Here is a 20,992-nt window from a genome sequence, read left to right as displayed (position 1 = left end):
GTTTTTGTGGATGGGGGGGGGGGGGGGGGGGGGGGGGTTGGGGGGGTGCGGAAGGGCCACAGATCACCTACTATGTAACCAACTATGTTACTTTTAGGTTGCCTCCCAATTTTGAACTGGTGTATAAGTCACAGTCCCGCTCAACAACTTCCTTCTTTCATTTTTTCAGTATATATTTGGCAAGTAGTTTTCCTTCAAAGATAAATCAAGAAGTCATAGTGCTCAAAGTTAGACAGAGTTTTATATGAAGCCTAAGCTTTTCCACCAGGTGGGTATCTGGTTATATATGCCTGAAAAATCTGCCAGGCTTAATTTACTGTGACTGTAACATCAGATATGGTGAGCTTCAGGGTTTTATGCTGCCATTGGTTTGGACATTAATTAAAGTAGTTCAAAACAATTTACCAGGGTGAATTTTTTTTATATATATATAAGAATACATCTTCAGCTCATCCACAAGCCTGGATGGCCCCATGAGGCCAGTATCCTTAGGCTCCTCAGTTTGTAAAAGAAGTCAACCAAAATCAAACTCTGAGTTCTGTTAAAGCAAAGGGTTGGTATGCACTTGGAATAAAGGGTTGTACTTCTGGAACACATCTATCAGTGTTACCAAACAGTTAACAACGTTCATCTTAAAAAAAAAAATTAAAAATATATATATATATTTAAGAAGAATTGATTAAGAACAATAAAATCCAATTTCTAAAATATGTGTTGAGATAACTCAAGTCCATCAGAGAAACGGGTCCTGCAAATCAGAGAGACCATTCCAGAATTATCCCTTTAATGGCCAGTGTTCAGTGTGATGCCATCCGTCTGCACTGACACCTGCTACAGAATACCGCTCCATGGAATCCACCTCTGCTCTTCCTACTGTTCAAAGTGTTCTTCGTTAGGCCACACAGGCCATGTTCACAGGCTTCCTTGGAGAAATTCTTTTCAGATTTTTGCAATAAGAACAGTTTTGCTTCTTCTGAGTAAAAGAAGTATTTATCTCACTATACTAGTATAGTAATTTGGAAAATTAACTCCTTTTTTGTTGACTGCTAGAAGGCTTGAAGCCAAATTTAGTCTAACCAAAGCAAGTCTGTGTGTCACTGTTATAGGTCTTATCCAATCTCAATGTCAAATTTCTGTCCAGTGTTCATTTTTAATAGTCCCATTCAAGATTTTTATTATTCTCTTGATCCCTTTTGCAATTTAGAAGGTTTTCTTTATTACATGCATTTTTTTTAAAGCTTTCTGGACTAGAGTCCACTACAAAAAATCCTATATAATAAAAGGCTAATATGCAAACTGACCAAACAGCAGAATGACCGGTTGCTATGATGCTCACTGACCACCAGGGGGCAGATGCTCAATGCAGGAGCTGCCCCCTGGTGGTCAGTGTGCTCCCACAGGGGGAGCGCCACTCAGCCAGAAGCCGGGCTCACAGCTAGCAAGCGCAGCAGCAGCAGGAGTCTCTCCGGCCTCCGCACAGCGCTAAGGATGTCCGACTGACGGTTTAGGCCCGCTCCCCACAGGAGCGGGCTCCCGGACTGTGAGATGGTGCAGGCCGGGCTGAGGGACGCCCCCCTCCCCACAAGTGCATGAATTTCTTGCACCAGGCCTCTAGTAGATAAATAATATTGTCCACTGAAAGGGTAATTTTAAGGTATTTCCTTAGTTTCTTTATCATATTTGAATAGTGAATGATCTTAACAATAAAGAAACTCCCTCTGCACCTTTAAAAAGTGAGTTGAAAATGACCCTTGCTCCTGCCAAATCTCCTTTCTTAAACAAACACGCTCTGTGCAGATACTGACCTAACCTGATACTCCTTGGCTGCACTGAGAGTATCTTCCATCAATGCCCTTAAAGTTATGTAGAGATTAAACAATAACATCTTCTGCTTATAGCATAGTACTCTCTTCTCTGTGTCAGCAGAGACTAATTTAACAAATTCATTATTAACACAGGATTAGCACTGAAGCAGTTCTTCTAGTTCCGGGTAGAACTGGGTTTCCATCTGTAAACTGGAATGACAGGCTTGGATAACCGCAAAGTGGAATTAAGCATTCAGCTACCTCTTATGATACTCCACACCTCTTGAGCCCTTACTAAATACTTGTTGACAGACGAAGGGAGAGAGGGGAACGAGTTAAAGCACTGATTGGCTGAGAGAGAAGAACTATGGCATGAAACTATTTTCCCTGTTTCTCTTCTGTGAGACACCAAAAAGAAAAAAATAAAGAGCTAGGGAGGAAAGCTAAGAGAAGAGATCAGAGGAAAAGAAAAGATTACAAATAGGTGAAAAGAATTGCAAATTCATTTTTTAAAAACATTTTTTAAAATTAATTTTTAGAGAGAGAGACAAACATAGATCAGCCACCTTGACCAGGAATCAAACCGGCAACCTTTCGTTGCACAGGATGACACCCAACCGAGACACACCAAATAGGCACAATCTTAACAGGGATTTAACTGTGAAATCAAATGCAACCGGCAACCTTTCGTTGCACAGGATGACACCCAACCAACTGAGACACACCAAATAGGCACAATCTAACAGGGATTTAACTGTGAAATCAAATGTTTACTTCATGCTTCCCTTTGTTATTTAACTTTCACAATAACTCCCAGTGATAGACATTAACTCTGTGAAGAGATGAAGCTAACATCTTAGAAGTTAGTTAACTTTCCTAAGATCCTGTTGGATGATCCGTAAAGCTGGACCCTCCAAGGCCCAGCCACCATAGATTAAACATTTTATTTGACTAAAACGTTCTGCATCAATAAATGTTAAAAACAAAAAAAGTTTAAAAAAAATGAAAAGCTAACCAACAAAAGTTTAAAACAAAGCACATAAAAAAGAACTCACATGCTCCACACTAAATATGGAATCTGATGTTCTATTTAACTAGATACAATAAATAATAAAAATGTATAAGCCAGTATTTATTATGTTCAACTTTTAGGGAGGGCCTACCATGAGCAAACAATCTAAGAAAAAATAAATCTAGAAAAACAGAATGAAATAAAAAACATTATTGGGAGAAAATGCATAGCACACACATACAAAGTCATAAATACACACAAACGCACATGCAGGAAGAGAAAAGAGTAAAAGAAAATGAAACACAGAGATTATCTTTCAAGATTTATAATACTTCAAAGTAGAAATTCTAACAATCCTTCCAAAAATTTAGAAACATTGTATTTTACCCCCTTAATTCTTCATTCTCAGTGGGTTATGCCCAAACTTTCCAATTTGGAACACAAAAAAATATATAGTTCTTCTTTCATCGAGTATCATCTTTAACTTAATAGTCCTTTAAAATACTGCATTTAAAAGGTTGTAAGGCCTTTTTATTTTGAAAGACATGCTTGTTGAGAATAAATGCATAGGTAAAATGAGCCCAAATATAATAATGAATAAAAAGAACAATTTCTAAAAAATGGTAATATTAATTAATAAGTTAAAAACAAGTTTATTGGAGGCAATTATAGTCAATTCTTTATATTGAGGTTATTATAAAATCAGAAAAGCAGGAGAAATGTGTGATTCTATATAAGACAAGTGGAATATAATTTCAATTTGGCAACACTAATATCATTCATTCCTCCAAATATTTTTAAAAAGTTCATTCATCAACTGAACAAATATTTACTAAATGCAGTGATATGTGCCAGGCCCTGTTCTGGGAGCAGAGACTATTGCAAGAAACAAAGCCAGAAAAAGCCCTACTTGCATGGACTTACATTCTAGTATGAGGGAGAGAGACAACAAAAAGGATAAATAAAATATACAGTATGTTAGATTTTAAATGCTGAAGATACAAATGAAGAGGGAGGGAAGATAGGGAGACTGTGTATGTGTGTGTGAGGGGAGGGGTAGGCCAGGAATACCCTGATAATTGAGTAAAGACCTGAAGGAGAAAGTGAGCTATGTAAATATCTCTGGGATGAGAATTTAGGCAAAGGAAACAGCAATTTTTCACTATATAGTAACTCTGAAATTTTGGTCTATGTTTTGCTCATAAATCTTGGTCTGTGTCTTTGGTTGTTTCCTTAAATTCAGGGACGAACACATTAGGCTAAAAACCTTTTATCTTCAAGTAAAATCTTAACCGGAAGAGAAAATAAACAAAGCCTACTATAAAGGCGTGCCCAGAGATTGGAATGGATGGTGAGGCAGCCAAAACACTCTGGTGGCCTCTCCTTGGATAACTGGGATGGCTCTCCTTATGAAGATTACTGAGCGAGAAACAATTCATTAATTTAAAATTCTCTTTCTCACTGCAATCAACAATGGGTTGACTGAATGTGATTGTTCTGGTGCAGGTAAACACAGAACCATAATATTGGGGCAATTTTTTTTAAGCATTCCATATCTAAGAAAAAATTCAAGCACCATAAATCCCTTACTTCTTTCAGAAAGATGCTAAGAGGCTAAATATGAACGGCCCATTTAACTCTATGTAATGCATGAAAGTGGTCAACAGATTTTAATGCCACCAGATGTGACAGGCAAGGAATAAGCTAGAGTTTTCATAAGCCCTTTTGACCAGGGAAACTAAAATGCGGTTTTGGCTACATTAGTCTGCTTTTCTGTTTCCCTATTACACCAGCACTCCAACAGTCAATCTATTCATGAGGTAAGAGTGGAAGAAATGGTACTCCTATCACAAATGGATTAGAACTGTTCCATAGCAAACTCAAAGTTTCAATAGAATTTCCTAAAATGTAACACCCTATCCATCGGTAAAAAGCAACTAACTAATTAAAGTAATGCTGAAATAATACAATTTAGGCAAAAGATTCATAATCTTTTCAAGATTCAAATAAAACAAAATTTTAAATATTAGATAAAAATAAAATTACTTATGGAACTTTAAGCTAAATATGGACTATAAGAGATAACAGTTCAGCCCTGCCAGTGTTCTCAGTGGTTAGAACATACGCAGGTTCAATCTTGGCCTGGTCAGGGCAAGTGTGGAAGGCAATCAATCAATGTGCCTCTCTCACATCAAAGTGTTTCTCTTTCTTTTTTTTCTTTCTTTTCTCCCTTCCCTTCCCTTCCTTTCCCTTCCCTTCCCTTCCTTTCCCTTCCCTTCCTTTCCCTTCCCTTCCCTGCCCTGCCCTTCCTCCCCCTCTCTCTCTCTCTCTCTCTCTCTCCGCCCCCATTCCCCTCTATCTAAAACTCAATGGAAAAAAAATAACAAAAAGATAACCAATTCAGCATTAACATTTAGTGATTCAGGTTTCTGAGGTTTTAAAAACAATTAACTTTGTTAAAAATAAAACAAAACAGCCCTAGCTGGTTTGGGTCAGTGGATAGAGCACCAGCCTGCAGACTGAAGGGTCCTGGGTTTGATTCCAGTCAGGGGCACCTGCCCAGGTTGCGGGCTCGATCCCCAGTAGGGGGTGTGCAGGAGGCAGCCAATCAATGATTCTCTCTCATCATTGATGTTTCTACCTCTCTCTCTTTCTCCCTTCCTCTCTGAAATCAATATATAAATAAAAAAATAAAACACAAAATTTGCCTCAAACTGGCTTCATTAAAAAAAGTTTTTCAAAATGTCAAATATTTAGAAAAGAAATATAAAATAAACAATATAAATTTAAAACAAAATAAATTACACTGTGGTAAACAAAATTACATATTGTAAACAAACAATATAAATTCTGAAATCTTAAACTTCTTAGAGTTTGCCAGGTTGCAATATCCTGCATGGAAAGTATCAGGCCTGTAACTGCAGCTTATTTTTACAACAGGTGTACAAGAGAATGTCACTTGATCTAATGCCTCCTTGCTTTGGTAAGTGATACTGGCATTGAGGCCAAGAACTAGAATTATGCTTTGACTGGGCCTATGAACTGACACAGACCATTCAAGCTGCTTCAGCATTTGAGCACCAAGCAAATGTGCTATGTTAATTACTGTTAGAAGATCTTGACATGAACTAATCCCTGGTCCTATTCCCTATAAATGAAGCTTTAAAGTTGAACTAATAACAAGTGCTGGGATAATTCAGAGCCATATAAAATTTAACAGATGGGGGAGCAATAAGCAATGGCCATTCATGTTATTAACATAATATATATTTATTTCACATGACAATAAGGTTGTGCATTAAAATCACATCCTGATCTAGCATTAAAACTGAAACCAAAGTAGGAAGGGTGGGGAATGTAATTTCTCTCTGAACTAAGTTTTTCAGATGTGCTGATGGTGGTGATTACAGGCTGTCACAGAATCTAATAATCAGACAGCATGAATCAGCAACTGATCTAGTTTGACTTTTCGTTAACCCATCCAATGACATGCTTACAGCAACACACAAGTAGCACCGACTCCTGTCTCCACAGAGGGTGTGTGCCTGCCCACCATGTAGAATCCCTAAATACAGGTCTCCATAACCAAAGCACCATACTTAACAAAGCAATGTGCCAAGTTGGAATTTTCATTTCATTCATATTAAACCTAATATAACTAAAAACAGTGTTTCATTTACTGGAGTAAAGCAGTACCAAACTAGATTTTGTAATAGTTTAAATATTTCTGCAAGGCAATAACCCTATAAGTAGTACTTTCAGAAAAATGACTCCATCCAAATTAATACTGCAGCCTGAACGATGAGTGGGTCTGGAGTCCTGCGTGCCCTATTCCAGTCAAACATTCACCGAGTGCCTGATACCGCGCAGGACTGTGGGAACCTCTGATTTCTCCTCTCCCCATAACCACTGCCACTGCTACCACTGCTCCTGGCTAATTCCTAGTAGCAGGCACTACTCTCCATGGAAAATACAAACAGCTTACAAAATATCGTATTATGATTCCATTTCTGTAAACAACATCGGTCCTGTGTTTGTTTTAAAAGTGTGAATTAAAATACTAACAGTGGCTAGCTTAGGAAGTGGAATTATGGGTGAATTTTTGCTTTCAGTTTTTCTATATTTTTGATATGTCACAATGAACATGGACTACCTTTAAAATATAAAATCTATTTTATTTTTAATCACTTATTATTAAATAGTGGGTTCAGGAGAAGCGTATTTATATTTGGTTCTTAAATAAAGTATTGAGGCTTCTTGGGCTCCATTGTAACTATACACATTATCCTAAGCAATAATTATGTAATAGAAGAAGGGAAAATACAAGTTAAGTCTCAACCTTAGAGAAACCATTGTTTGCACTATGTCAAAACAGGATAAATTAAAAACAAGGGGAGAGCATGAGCAGTCATTTCAACTGATCATTTGCTACTGCCAACAAGGCAACTCACGAAGGCAACAGGTCCTGCTGGTGGGATCCCTGCAGTCAACACTCACACCTAAACCTCGGCACATTTTAAAAGCCACTTATTTAAGAAATGCTCTGAGGGTTAATAAGTGCCAGTGCAGTGCACTCACTTAAGATTTCTGGGCCTTTTCCTATGTGGAATTTAAAAGACAATAAAGTAAGATTTGGATAAAAATATTATAAAGAAGCAAGCTGTGATGTAATCTAAAATTTAAAGCATTTATGCATATATAGACCTGGAGGTAATTATATCTTTCAGTGCTTAGGTCTTCAAAAACCCAATCTTTTTTCCTATAGGACTCAAAGTTCTTTATTTTATGTCACCAGTTATTTTTCATCTAAATGGAAGTCCTCACTTTTATAATTTGCAAAATAATGAAGTTCAGCTAAATGATCTTCAGGGGCCCTTTGAGTCTTAACATTTTATTATTCTTTGAAAGGCCACATTAGTCATTACTTTTCCTTAGGAATAAATAACTGAAAAAAAAAGGTATTTTTAGTTTTAATTTCAAGGGCCCAGAATGACTTTTCACTATAATAAATTCTAAAAAATATATTCATATTTATCTACTTCAATAATAACATTTACATAGAAATGTGGCAAGAATAATATTGTGAATCTTTTAGAAAATAAAATACAAATAAAAATCAACATTCTTATTAAGTACTCCCGAGAAATTCCAAAAACAACCAACCTGATGACCTGGTTGCAGTGAGCACACATGGGAGTCCGTTTCCCTGCTGGGATGTGCTCTGCTCTTTGCACGAAGGTGTCCTGGTCGCTTGGCTGGGGCTGCCCCCCAGCGGAGTTGGCTGAGGCCACTGCTCCTGAGGAAGTGGAACTATTTGAGATTCTTCCAGTGGAAGGTGCTAGAGATTAAAACACAGAAAAATCAGAATGAGAATAAGCCAAATATAAACTTTCTCTAATAAATAATAATAATAGTACTTTTAAAAATAATCTACTCACTGTCTTATTCACTCACACACTCACTCACATTTAAGGAGAGGTTATGTACCAAACACTGGACTGTGATTACAGAGATTAACAGAAATGAAAATCAAGGATCACAACACAAAGAGTTATGACAGATGCATGCATAGCATGTTGCAGGAAACATAGATACTTCTGTATCCAGGGGGAGATAGTTAAGGTATTGACAACGAGGTATTTCTAGTCATATAGACATCTCTGCTAAGTGTTAATTAGATTTCACTTGAACTATATCACAGGTACATTAAAACTCTCAGTGGGTTGAAAATAACAATTCTATATTGTTATCTATATTCTCCTCCTATATTCTCTAAGGAGACTATGCAGTCAGTCACCCAGTCATATAAGGTAGCTATGAAAAATCATCTTAGGACCTTCTTCTCCCTCATCTGTGGTTGTAATGGGTTCTGTTAATTTTATTTCACAATAATTCTTAGTTTTGCCCTCTCATCTCCATTTCTACAACACTGTCCTGGTTTAGGTCCTCAATGTCTGCCACCAGGACTAGCTATACCAAATTGTCGTCCTCAACAAATTCATCCTCCCAACTGCCACCAAAGACTGCAGCCTGGCCTGATCACAGACCCGCTTGTAGGATTTCCCTGTTCTTTGAGCACTGAATGTAGTATAAACTTCTATTCACCGCATGCAGGTTCACCAGCGGTCTCTGCCGGGTCCGCCACGTCATCTTTCACTACTGCCTTTCACTTTGTGCTACAGCAACACCTAACTGCCTCACTTTTTCTTGTGAACAGGTCTTCACTGTCATTTCTCTATGCTTCTTCCTCTTTACCTAGTAACAACTACTTATTAAGATTCAGCCCAAAAGCCAATTGCTCCAAAAATTCTCCTTGAATTACCTCTCCCTGCTGCCCCTTCCATGTTTCTCTTCCATGTTCGCATAGTTTTCTGTGAATGATTTTATTATTGCTTCTTCTACACATATCTGTGTCTTTTGTTCCCCAACCAGCTAGTAAGCTCCCTGAGGGCAGTGAGTGTCTTATTCATTACCCTCACATCTAATACAGTGCCTGGAATAAATAAACAAATGAATGAATGAACGAATAAACTGGAACCAATACATAAGTGAATGAATGCAAAACTGTAAAGACTGAAACCAACAGAAGGCTATAGGTCCTTACCCACAGGCAATTAAAATGTAATGGAAGAGAAAAAAGCATATATTAAAAAGGTTTAAAAGGAACAACTTTTAAGAAAAGCATGCAGAGCCTAGCTGGTTTGCCTCAGTGGTTGGAGTGTCAGCCGAGGACTGAAGGGTCCGGGATTCAATTCTGGTCAAGGGCACGCACCTCAGCTGCAGGCTCAGTCCCGGCCCCGGTCAGGGCATGTACAGAAGTCAACCAAGCTATGTGTCTCTCTCACATCAATGTTTCTCTCTTTGTCTCTCCCCCTCCCTTCCACTCTCTCTAAAAATCAATGGAAAAAATATCCTCAGGTGAGGATTAACAAAAAATAAGAAAAAAAGAAGCAAGTACAATACAAATTAACAAAGTAGTGTATATGTGTCTATTGACAGGATCTATATTAAAGGTGTGGTCAAAACTGGATGAGACTAATTAGGATAATGGAAAGGACAAGTCTCCCTCCCAGAATAGAGCCTGTCAGCAATGACATGCAAGTACAGAGCCGGAAACCATGCATTTATAAACACTTCGCACGTCTCCTGCGGAGCTCCACCTGGCACTCGAGCTGTGAAATGGCACTTTACAGGCCAGGGAACTCGACTCTTGCCCATGTTTTAAATGAGTCCACTGGACTAGGAATATGTGTTCATTCTCTTAAACTCACACTTTCTCTTCTAGAAATGGGAAAGAAAATTGCTGTAACATTCACTGTGAACACTCTCTTCCTTGTCACCTCATTTACTCACACAGTGCAACTGGGGGCCCTCCATTTCTGTATCAGGTCTGATTTCTCTTGGAGCACCAGATAAGCACCTCAATGCCCGATCTTGCCTGTACGTTCAGGACATACACTGTATTTCACCTTCTTGCACACATTGCCAGCTCTTCCCAAGAACTCCCATGGTTGAATTTTCCCACTTACTCAGACATGGCCCTCTACCTCCCTGACATGGTCCCCAGATGCTAACAAGGGTTTCATTACAACTGTCTGCAAGGTCTGTCCCTTCTTGCTAATCCGAACCCATCCTCTATCCCTTGAGTCCTGGTTTGAATCCCGGCAGCCCAGACCATTACAAGTCTCCTAAGCAGTCTCTCTGCTGCACTCTCTTCTTCAACCACTTCTGCTAAGTTCTTTTCCCAAATACACTAGTCTGACCATATATTCCTTTTTAGAAAGCTTTCAGTAATTCCCTGCTATGAACTATATGCTATCCTAACAGTCCAGCCCCTTAGCGAGCTCACTCCAATCTTTCTAACAACCTGGTCTTTTATGATCACCTGCATCTTTGCCATCATCATCATACTTGACTTTATTTATTTAATATTTAACTTGTGCTGGCACTATTCTCAAATCCTGACAGCAGCCCTATGACTTGGGCACGATCAGCACCACTCTTTTACTCTGAGTTCAAACACAGAATAAAAGGCAGTCCTGAACCCAGGCGGTTTGTGCTCCTAACCACTGTGCCACAGTCTAGTCACTGTCCCTTGAACTTGCCATGTCATCCCCTGCCTCTATGATCCTCAGCCAATGAAAGGGCCCTTTCTCCTCTGATACTCAGTTTTTCCATTCTGTGAGGCCATGGATGTTCCATTTTTGTCCCCAGTATTCCCTAAACATTCCAGCTAGAAGTGCTCTCTTGCTCCCCTTAATGTCTATTAACACCCCTGCCTGTATAATTTGTTATTAATCAGTAGGTCCTATAATGCCTTTTCCTTATTAAGTCAATTACAAACTCTTAAAATTGTGAGGACAAACTATATATTCCTTTCTAGCCACTACCAGAAAACTGCCTTAAAAACAGAAGTCAAAAAATTACTGCTTAATCAAGTAAATGAAAAAGGGAAGGTTCTGAATCACTTTCATTTTGCCTTTTTAAATGGAAACTATAAAGATAGAGGCTTTTATAATGTGTATTGGGTTCAGGATTTCAAACAGTGGGAAAGCTAACAATTGAAAAATCTGAAAATGAGACCTCAAAGAGAGTCCAACCCTTTCATCTACCATATGCCTTTATTTTATCACATTATCTATGCATAAGCCCTAAAGTCCCGAGTCACTGAGACAGTTTTAGCAATGAAAGCGTGTAGTAATTCTGCATCAGTCATTGTAAAATGGGACATAACCCATCTGGCCCATGCCTCAAGGAGAAGGTGCATGGGGAACGAACTTATTTAACATGAGAAGCCGTTCTTAAACTTGAAACATCTGACCATCTTAAACACATATAAATAGGCTCTAAGCTCACTGCTGTTCCCTGCTTGTGAAGAAAGCTTTGCTTTCTGTGACTGCCCCATTTTCGCCACGTTGGATAAGACCGAAGTTCTCACACCTCCGTTTTGTTGCCGTGTTGCTAGCACACTGGCCCGCACACAAAGCTACCCAAACCTGTTAATTGCCAGGCCCTGAACACGTCCAAGCCCCAGTTATTTCCCATATGAATAAAGTGATGATGTTTCATTTCTTCAGATTGAATTTCTCACTACTCTAGCACAGGAATGGGCAACTTTTGAGCCATCCGGTGCCAGCCCGGCCTCTGCTCGCTTGGCTTCCTGGGGACAGGGAGGTGTAAAAAGGTGAGGTCTTGGGAGTGGGGAAACAGCACAAAAGGAGCCCTGCTTCCTTTAGAATCTGTAGAGCACTGAGCTACCATATAGAGCAAACAGTCTTCCATGGGTAACAGTGATAAAACTACTTCAAATTTACTGAACCTGTTCTAAAAATCAACCACTTTAAGGGAGAAAAAAAATACATTTCTTTAGAGATAGCAGCTTAAAGATGACAATCTACGTATTTGTAATAAAAGGGTGGCTTTTTTTCTCTTAAATACTAGAACTATTAAATAAGAACATGGAATTAGCCCATTTCATAAGCTAAGGTTCTTAGTCACAAAAAATTTAAGTGACTTATGCTAACTGAATAATGAATGAGTCCATAAAGGGTCACAATGGGAACCTTAGGAAATTCTTGACTCAAGTTTTCCTTTTTAACCTTAATCTTGAGCTACTTTTATTAAATTTGGCTTCTTTTATAGCTAATCTCTACCCCATTAGGTTCTTGTTTTAAAAATAATTTTTTCCTCTTGTATCAGATACATTTCAGCACCACAAAGCTCATCTAGAAATTGAGAGTCACTAACTACTTTCCAAACCCAGTACTGGTGAGAATACCTTCTATTCACTTTAGAATGGTATGTGAGTCTAAAGTTTTCAATGACATGCATTCCTAATTATTCTATGCTTTTGTTTTTTAGCACTGACAGACCTAAAATTACAAAGATTATTATTAAATAAGTAAACATAAATTAGTGGGAACACCCAGAAGCATAATAGACTACTTTCTTAGTGTATACAGTAAGATGTAAAGTTGTCAAATTAATCGGTAAAATATACCCCTAAAAAAAACAAACTTAAGCAACAACAGATATTGCTCTTACTAGATGCAGTGCTTTTTAATTGCTGAACATATCATTCAGTAGAACAAGTTTGGTGCTGGAACGTGAACTGCTCACAATGCAAAAAATGCATAACTTGATGACTTCTTACCAGCTCCACAGTATATCCTGGTCCAAGCCATTATCATCTCTTGTTTGGCTTATTACAGTTACTGCCTCTAGATTTTTACTTCCACACTTGCCAACAACACAGAGGCCAGTAAAAACTAAGTCAGATTACGCTGCTACTCTGCTCAAAACCCTCCAATTTTTCCCTCCCAAGTTAGAACTAAAACCAAAGCTCCTATAGAATCTGACTCCTGCTATCTCCCTGCCCTGATCTGCCCCTCTCCTCTCTGCCCACTACATATGATCCACACTGGCTTCCCTACTATTCCTCTCAATGGCCAGCATACTCCTGGTTCAGGGCTTCTGTCCTTTCCATTCCTCTGTCTGGAAATATTTCCCAAACTTTTGCATGGCTTGTTCCCACACTACCTTCAGGTCTCTGCTCAAAGGCCATTTTATCAATATGGCTATCTCTGACCACCCTATATAAACAGCATCCCCTCCCCACAAACCACATTCCCTATACTCCTTAACTGGATTACCTTCCTCCGTAGCATTTATCTAACCTATTTTACAGGCTTTTTACTCTCTATCTCTTCACACTTTGAGGCCAAGGACACTATTTTATTTGTTGCATAGCAGTCTTTGGCATATTGCTTAATAAATCTTTGTTTAGAGAATGAATGACTCCAGCCCAAAATAACTGTCTTCCCACTAAAAGAAACTAGACTTTTTAGAGAAACTGTTGACTTGAGGACTGGGACAAAAAATGAACAAGGAATGTCTAGAATATCTTGTCAAATTAGAAAGCTATCAGGGAGTACTACAGTTGCATCAAATGGACTTGGCAAAGCAGATAAGACAGTTTCTGAATTAATAAGAATAACAACTCCAAAAGATCTAAATGCTTCCAATATGTTCAAACCCAGGAGCTCACAATTCTGGATTTTCTTTAAATTGCATTGGTCAGCTTTAGAGGATGCTAAGGAACCAAATCTTAATTTTAAAAACCAGCAAAATGTAATACAGGGAAAGAACCAAGCTTTAACAAAGTATTGCCTCATCATTGATCATGTGTCATCTATATCCCTCACACTCCCTTGCATCTCTGAACTATTTTGAAGCAAATTCAAGATTTATCATTTAATACAGACTATTTCTGTATGATCTCTATGAGAACTCTTTTTAAAAAACCCAACCATAATACCATTATTGCACCTAAAATAACAACCTCAAATAACCAATCAATTTTCAACTTTTTTTCAGATTGCCCTCTGTATTAGTTTTCTACTGGATTGAGCTAAAAGAACTGATTCCAGAGTCGTCAGCATATTGCTAACATGAGGCTGTGGGAGTGAATGAGATTGCTCTAGGAAAGAGTAACATGAAAATAGAAGAGCTTCCAAGGCATAAGGCAAGTAACAAATACAAAGAGAGAGGCAGTTTGAGAAAAACCAGCAGAGAGCATCATGGAAGGCAAAGGAGGAGAGTGGACAATGGGACAATTTGGGATCCAAGACCACATCTGCCTGACTCCTAAGCCTATGTCCCTATGCAATCATCCATCAAATACTTATCATGCGCCTTCTGTGAGTCAATCGAAATATGAAGGCAGATCTCCATAAATGTGATCTAACCCAGGAAGTACTAACTTCTGGACCAGTTTAGAAGGAAGGGATAATGGTAATTGAGATGATTAATTTCTCCTATTTGAATTTCTTTAATGAACTTGGTAAGATAGATTAAGGAATAATAGATGAAAAAATTGTTTTTCATTTTCCCTGATGCCTAACATGCTTAGATTATCACTTTTAAAACTTTCCTGTATTTTGTAAGATATTAATTTCCTACAGAGATGTTTCTTTCTTTCCTTAAACCTGGCTGCCGATATTTTTCAGCCATTATAATCAATGGCTGCAAAGTTCTTGAACTAAAACATAAAAAATATAAAGCTAGATATTTCACATTTTGAGAACATTTAAGAGGCTTTATATAAACTGCTTCAGAAATGATAATATAATTATAGATCTAATACTACTTTTACTGAGGACAAACAGGCTTGAAACATTAGAATTCTGTATCCATTTTGTTGCACACTCTATATTGGTCTAAATATTTCAACTACTACGTTTGAATTAAGATTCAGCAGCAGAAAATGTAAATTTAGGGATAACCATACTATATACTTTTAAAAATCCTGTATTTCATTCTTATTAAGTCTGAAATGAGGCTATCAAGAATACTAATGTCCCCCCCACCCCCAAAAAGAAAAGAGACAAATACTGACAGCCCTGACAAGACAGAGGTCACCTGTGAAGTTTTATGGTGTGAAAAACAACTGTTCAACTGCAAGGGGCGCTCCTGTTATAAACGGAAGCTAATGCTGTCCTCAGAGCAATAACTGGGCTACATCAAAGTGACATTCTGGCACTCTTGGGGAGATAAAGTGCTGCAAATCAGCATCTCAGAGAGTATGTGCACAAAGGCATGGGAGAAATTTTACACATACTAAATTGGGTAGCAGCGATGGCAACACACTTGCACACCACCGTGCTCAGCCAGTGCTTTCTTCTTCCTCCCATCCCCAGCCAGCTCCAACAGATGGTGGCCAGGGAGGCATAGAATCTGCGCATTTTTTCTGTCAAGCTCCTTATGTTGAAAGTATAAACAACAGTCTACTCTCCATAACCCAGGCATGAAACTGTATCCAGTACAAATAGAAAAGGTTTAAAGTTAAGCCAAGATCTAGGATCAGAGGGAAGTACATTCTGGAGAGGTTTCTGCAAATTTTATTAAATGGAATCAAGGAGTTTTTAATTCAATGATTAAAAGCAAAACTGGACAGATTAAACTATTATCATTTCTCTAAGCAGTGGAGAATGCTGGTATGTATGCCATAAAGAATTGGAACAGGTGCGCCCAAGACTAAGTATCAAATATTTCCGCAACTTCAGGAGGTTAGTTTCTTCCATTAGCAACCAGCCTTTCAACTCTAAGAACTCAGATTAAATTGGATCTAGAATGTCTTAATTAAAGTGAGTGTGGGGACTTGGATAAGGTTCCATTCTCTTCTTTTTTAATTTGTTGCATTACACATCATCAACATTTGGGAAACACAGACTTGCCTTTTTCTCTTCCTAACTGACCTGAGCAATAAAACTTTCATGTGGTTAGTTACAACTAAACGAAGCCCAGTCTGTATTTTGTAAAGAGATGAAATACTGGTAATAAAATATCTGGTTTACCACTGTTCATTTAAAATCAACAAATTATTTATCACTTATAGTAGTTTCTAAATAATCTCAATATCACTGTCCCAACTTCAATTTTTGTAATAGAAAGACAAATCCATGCTCTAACCAGAAGCAGACAATATTTAAAAAAAATAAAACAGAAAAAAAAAAACCTCAGATAAAATATTTTAAAAACTAAAACAAATGAGGCATGGTTCATGACCTCAGGAATGCTGAAGAGAATCACTGGTGACTGCATGAAGACTGTGTAATCTAAGAAGTTATTTAACACTAGAGGCCCAGTGCACGAAATTCGTGCATGGGTATGGTCACTAGCAGCTGCCGGCCGGGGCCTCCCTTCCCATGGTTGGCCGGCCGGCTCCGCTCCCTGGTCGAACTCCTGGTCAAACTCCCAGTCGAGGGGACAATTTGCACATTAGGCTTTTATTATATAGGATATAACATTCCTAGAATTTTGCTCATATTTGGAGTTCTGATATATCTTATTTCCAAAATAGTATGAAACCCACATTGGGCTTGGCTTTTACCATTGTCCTACTGATGTTCATCTACGTAAGTGAGAAAGTAGCCTAACCTCATAAATAAAGGAGAAAAGTCCCTCAGGTTTGAACTGATCATACATAAAATTCTTTTAATTTGAGCAACAACAAAAAACTGAAGCAGAAAAGGGAAGAATACTTAAGTAGATTTCCTCATGTCAAGCAATATCAATAACTGTACAATTTAAAACCTGGGTTACTTTTTACATTTCTATCACCACTACTAATTCTCTAAGATATCTATCTCTCTTAATTAAAGTCATTAGATCCCTGAAATAAATACAATTTTATTATCATTATCCAAAGTTATGTTTGGATTTCACATCTTTTAAGAAAGCAGAGAATATTGCTGAGCTATTTTTTGCTGGAGGAAGCAGTATATATAGCGAAAGATTGATGTTAAGATACCTTGTTCTGATCATTTCTGGCTGTGTGAACTTAGAAATGTCATCATTTTGGGTCTTAGTTTCCCCAACTGTAAAACAGCAATCATAACAACTCCCTCCAAGTGTGAGAGAGTTAAATGAGGTAGTATAAGTAAAAGGAGGACTTACAGTTTCTTGAATGTGTAAGATTTGCTGCATCAATGTCAATTATTACTACACTCTCTTACCTGGGTAAAAAAAAAAAAAAAAGTGTCCATGCACTCATTCAACAACTACTTAGAGGATACAAACAGTAATTTAGATATAGGAACCCGTCTGGTATGAATGATACACCCAAGAATAAGATTCCTGTCCCAGAAGAGTTTAAAGAGACAACAAAGTGCCTTACTGCTCATTAGTATTACCCAGAGTGCCCATGACGCCCAATACAGTTTGCGTCTATTGTGCAGAATTGTCAAGCATAATTTTTCTTATTCCTATAGTTTAAACCTATGGTTGGCAATGTTTTTCTGTAAATGACCAGAAAATAAATATTTTAGATTTTGTGGGCCATATGATTTATGTTGAAACTACTCAGCTCTGCTATTGTAGCACAAAGGAGCCTTAGACAACATGCAAACAAATGAGTATGGCTGTGCTTCAATAAAGCTTTATTTACAAAACCAGGTGGTGGCCCAGATGTGACGAAGGGCCAGTTTGCTAACCTCTGGTATAAACCAGGTGCATCAATTAATAAAAAGTATTAATTCTTTGTTAAAAGCGTATACGAGTAAATCCAGGTATCTTTCCTTACAAAAGATGTAACATTTTAATCTCAGGTTGAAAGGAAAATGGGGAGAAAGACAAGCTTTTACAATGTGCACTGGAAAGCTTCCGACATGGAAATAAATCCCAATAAGACAACATTTAGAAGAAAAGAAAGAAGGCAGTTCATGGTTGTCACTTTTTTCTCCTGAGAGTCATGATTCTAAACAAAAATCTACTTGCTATATAAAGAGATACAGCATATCTACATGCTTCACACCAAGGTTTTGACAATGGACAGCTCCAGCCAGGCCTTTGTGGCCAGTGGGCTGTTTAGTTTAATGATGTCAAAAAGCAGGGGAGCAGATGGCAATAAAACATTATTAGAAGAGATGAAACATAAGCAACTGGTAGCAGTTTACTTATTCATATAAAAATTTAAAAATGGAACCAATAAATCTATCCATCTTAGCTAAGCAAATCTAGTTATCTCGATTTATTACTGCAGCGTAAAGCCTACAATGAAATTTGGGATGGTTGGAGAAACAGTAATTTCCTTTCTCACCCCTATCTCCTTTAGACTTCAAATAAAAGATAGAATTTATATCCACTTACAACTGAGATGCACATCATTCAGTTTTTGATCTAATCAGATCTCACAAATATATCTGAGTCTTCCTTGAAAAAAATCCCTACAAAGAATATAAGATCTCTCCAAAGCTCTTTCCGTAATGAATAAATAAGCTTTTCTTTATTTCTAAAATGTAGCACACATCAGAGGCAGAGTATAATAAAGGGTCCTGCTAACTAGAATCTTAGCTAAATTTAAATAATTGACTTTAGATGTAAAGAAAATGTTACTTGAAACATCTTAATAGTTGTTAGTCACTAGTTTATCCTCCCTATGTAAGGCAATAATCCTTTCTACACTACCACTAAGAGATTCAGTTCCCCTTAAATATATTCATTGATGTTATCTTCTGACACAGGAGAATGCACTACTTAGTCAGAATAACTGGGTTCAAATCACTAAAGGACCCTGGACAACTCTTTGACTTCTCTTAGACTCTGTTAGCCTCATTGGTATAATGATGTCCATTTAAATTTTTCATAGTCTTATCTGATTGTACACTCCAAATAAAAAAGATACTTTTAAATAGCGAAAGAATTATATGCCCAGCCGGTGTGGCTCAGTGATTGAGTGTCAACCCAGGAATTAAGAGGTCACCAGTTCGATTCCTGGTCAGGGCACATGCCTGAGTTGCAGACTCCATCCCCAGTAGGGGGTGTGTAGGAGGCAGCCAAATAATGATGTTTCTTTCTCATCAATGTTTCTATCTCTCTATCCCTCTCTCTCTAAAAATCAATAAAAACATAAAAAATATTGAAAGAATTATAAAACCAATTATTACTACCTACCATTTTACTGTTAAATGAGGTTGGCTGCCCCCTTCAAGGCTACCCATTATATTCCTGAGTTCCAAATGCCCAAAAAAGGATGGTAAGTAAAGTTAACTATTCATTTTGAAAAGTAACTTTGCGTCTTTTGCCATTTTTTATTTCACCCCCCAAAAAGTTGTGTCCCTAAAATACCTACAAATGATCTCAACTTTTCTGTTGACACATTACTTGTACTGTGCTTCTTCAAATCACAATTTATATTTTACAAAAGAATCACCAATTTTTACAAATCTGTCATTTAAGAGCTCTTGCCTTTACTACATATATTAAAACTATTTCATAAAGAAAAAAGCAATTCACTAATAAAAAGTTTATATACCTATTACATGATACATATAAAGGGAATAATGCCCTACGTAGAATATAGGGAAATTAATATTTGTTCAATATGGAGTATCAGAGGTTAAGCATGCCTACTAATAAATGTTAAAATACGTATACTAAACATTTATAATGGCAATACATTTAAGTATTATTACAAATGCTCTCAAAATCAACATATTTTGAAAGTGGAAAAGAAGAAAAAACCTGTAATTAATGAAAAAAAATGTAAGGCCTATCTACAGATAAAGCTTTCTGTACTACATACAAATGATAAGCATTTAATTTTTGACCAAAAGGGTTCTACAGAATTTTTCTTTTTTTGTCTTGGAAGAATCAATCCTTTTTCTATCTCGTCTTTGTTTCCATGGCAACATGTACAACATGTAGTATAAGTGCTTCGTGCAAAGACAAGCAGTACAAGGAGGATCATGCCAAAGTTACCAATCTCATATTTGCAGATATAAAGAATGAAAAAAGTCAATATTTAGAAAACACGAATTTCGAGGAAATAAATTCGCTCCCCTTAGGAAATGCTATAAAAATAGTTATGTTATGTTATTAAAGTAAACTTTAACTTATTTCTCCAGTACAAGATGCAATCCACTCAGACTTATATTTTGTAACTAGACACATTACATTTAAAAAACTAAAGATACATTCAACCAGTTTTCCTGCCATAATCAGACTTACTTAGAATGAAGTATAGTTTCTTCAAACCGAATATATTCTCTACCGTTTTAATAGAAGATACATTATACTCTATAGGGAATAAGGTTCCCTGGAAGAGCAATGGCTAGAACGTGCATCCCAGTCAGGTGAGAGTGTAAGCACTTGGCATACTCTTGCCCCTAGAATGCTCTTCACTGCCACTGTCATTGCCCAGGGTAATACTCCTTATCATCCTGTCTATGCTGGATTACCTCAGCACCTCTTAGAGCAAGCATGTCAAACTTGGGCCGCATGTGGCCCACAATGAACATTTTTGTGGCCCAGCCAATATAACGGTATGTAAGAAACGTTTTAATAAAAATTTTGTAACTTAATTTTTACAATATCCTGTTATACATAATCCTATATAATAAGAGGTAATAAGCAAACTGACTGTCACGCCCTCACAACATGGCTGTGCTCATGTCATCACAAGATGGCTGCCACAAGATGGCTGGCAGGGGAGGGCAGTTGTGGGCAACCAGGCCTGCAGGGGAGGGGAGTTGGGGGCGACCGGGCCAGCAGGGGAGGGCAGTTAGGGGCGACCAGGCCGGCAGGGGAGGGCAGTTAGGGGTGACCGGCAGGGGAGGGCAGTTGGGAGTGACCAGGCCTGCAGGGGAGGGCAGTTGGGGGCGACCCGGCCAGCAGA

At 37.8% G+C, this 20,992-nt stretch overlaps 1 protein-coding gene across 5 annotated transcripts in view; it reads right to left on the bottom strand.

The window, feature by feature from the left end:
• Positions 1 to 20,992, bottom strand: part of PDLIM5 (PDZ and LIM domain 5) — a 228,573-nt gene that overhangs the window by 13,231 nt on the left and 194,350 nt on the right. For all 5 annotated transcript variants that reach the window (XM_014549008.1, XM_005877790.2, XM_005877784.2 and 2 more), the window contains one exon: positions 7,981 to 8,155. In XM_014549008.1, the coding sequence (XP_014404494.1) occupies positions 7,981 to 8,155 (175 nt within the window). The remainder of the gene's footprint in view (positions 1 to 7,980; positions 8,156 to 20,992) is intronic.

The sequence above is a fragment of the Myotis brandtii genome, unplaced genomic scaffold (genome assembly GCF_000412655.1).
Source record: "Myotis brandtii unplaced genomic scaffold, ASM41265v1 scaffold530, whole genome shotgun sequence".
NCBI lineage: Eukaryota > Metazoa > Chordata > Mammalia > Chiroptera > Vespertilionidae > Myotis > Myotis brandtii.
This window is presented reverse-complemented; position numbering and strand designations above follow the sequence as displayed.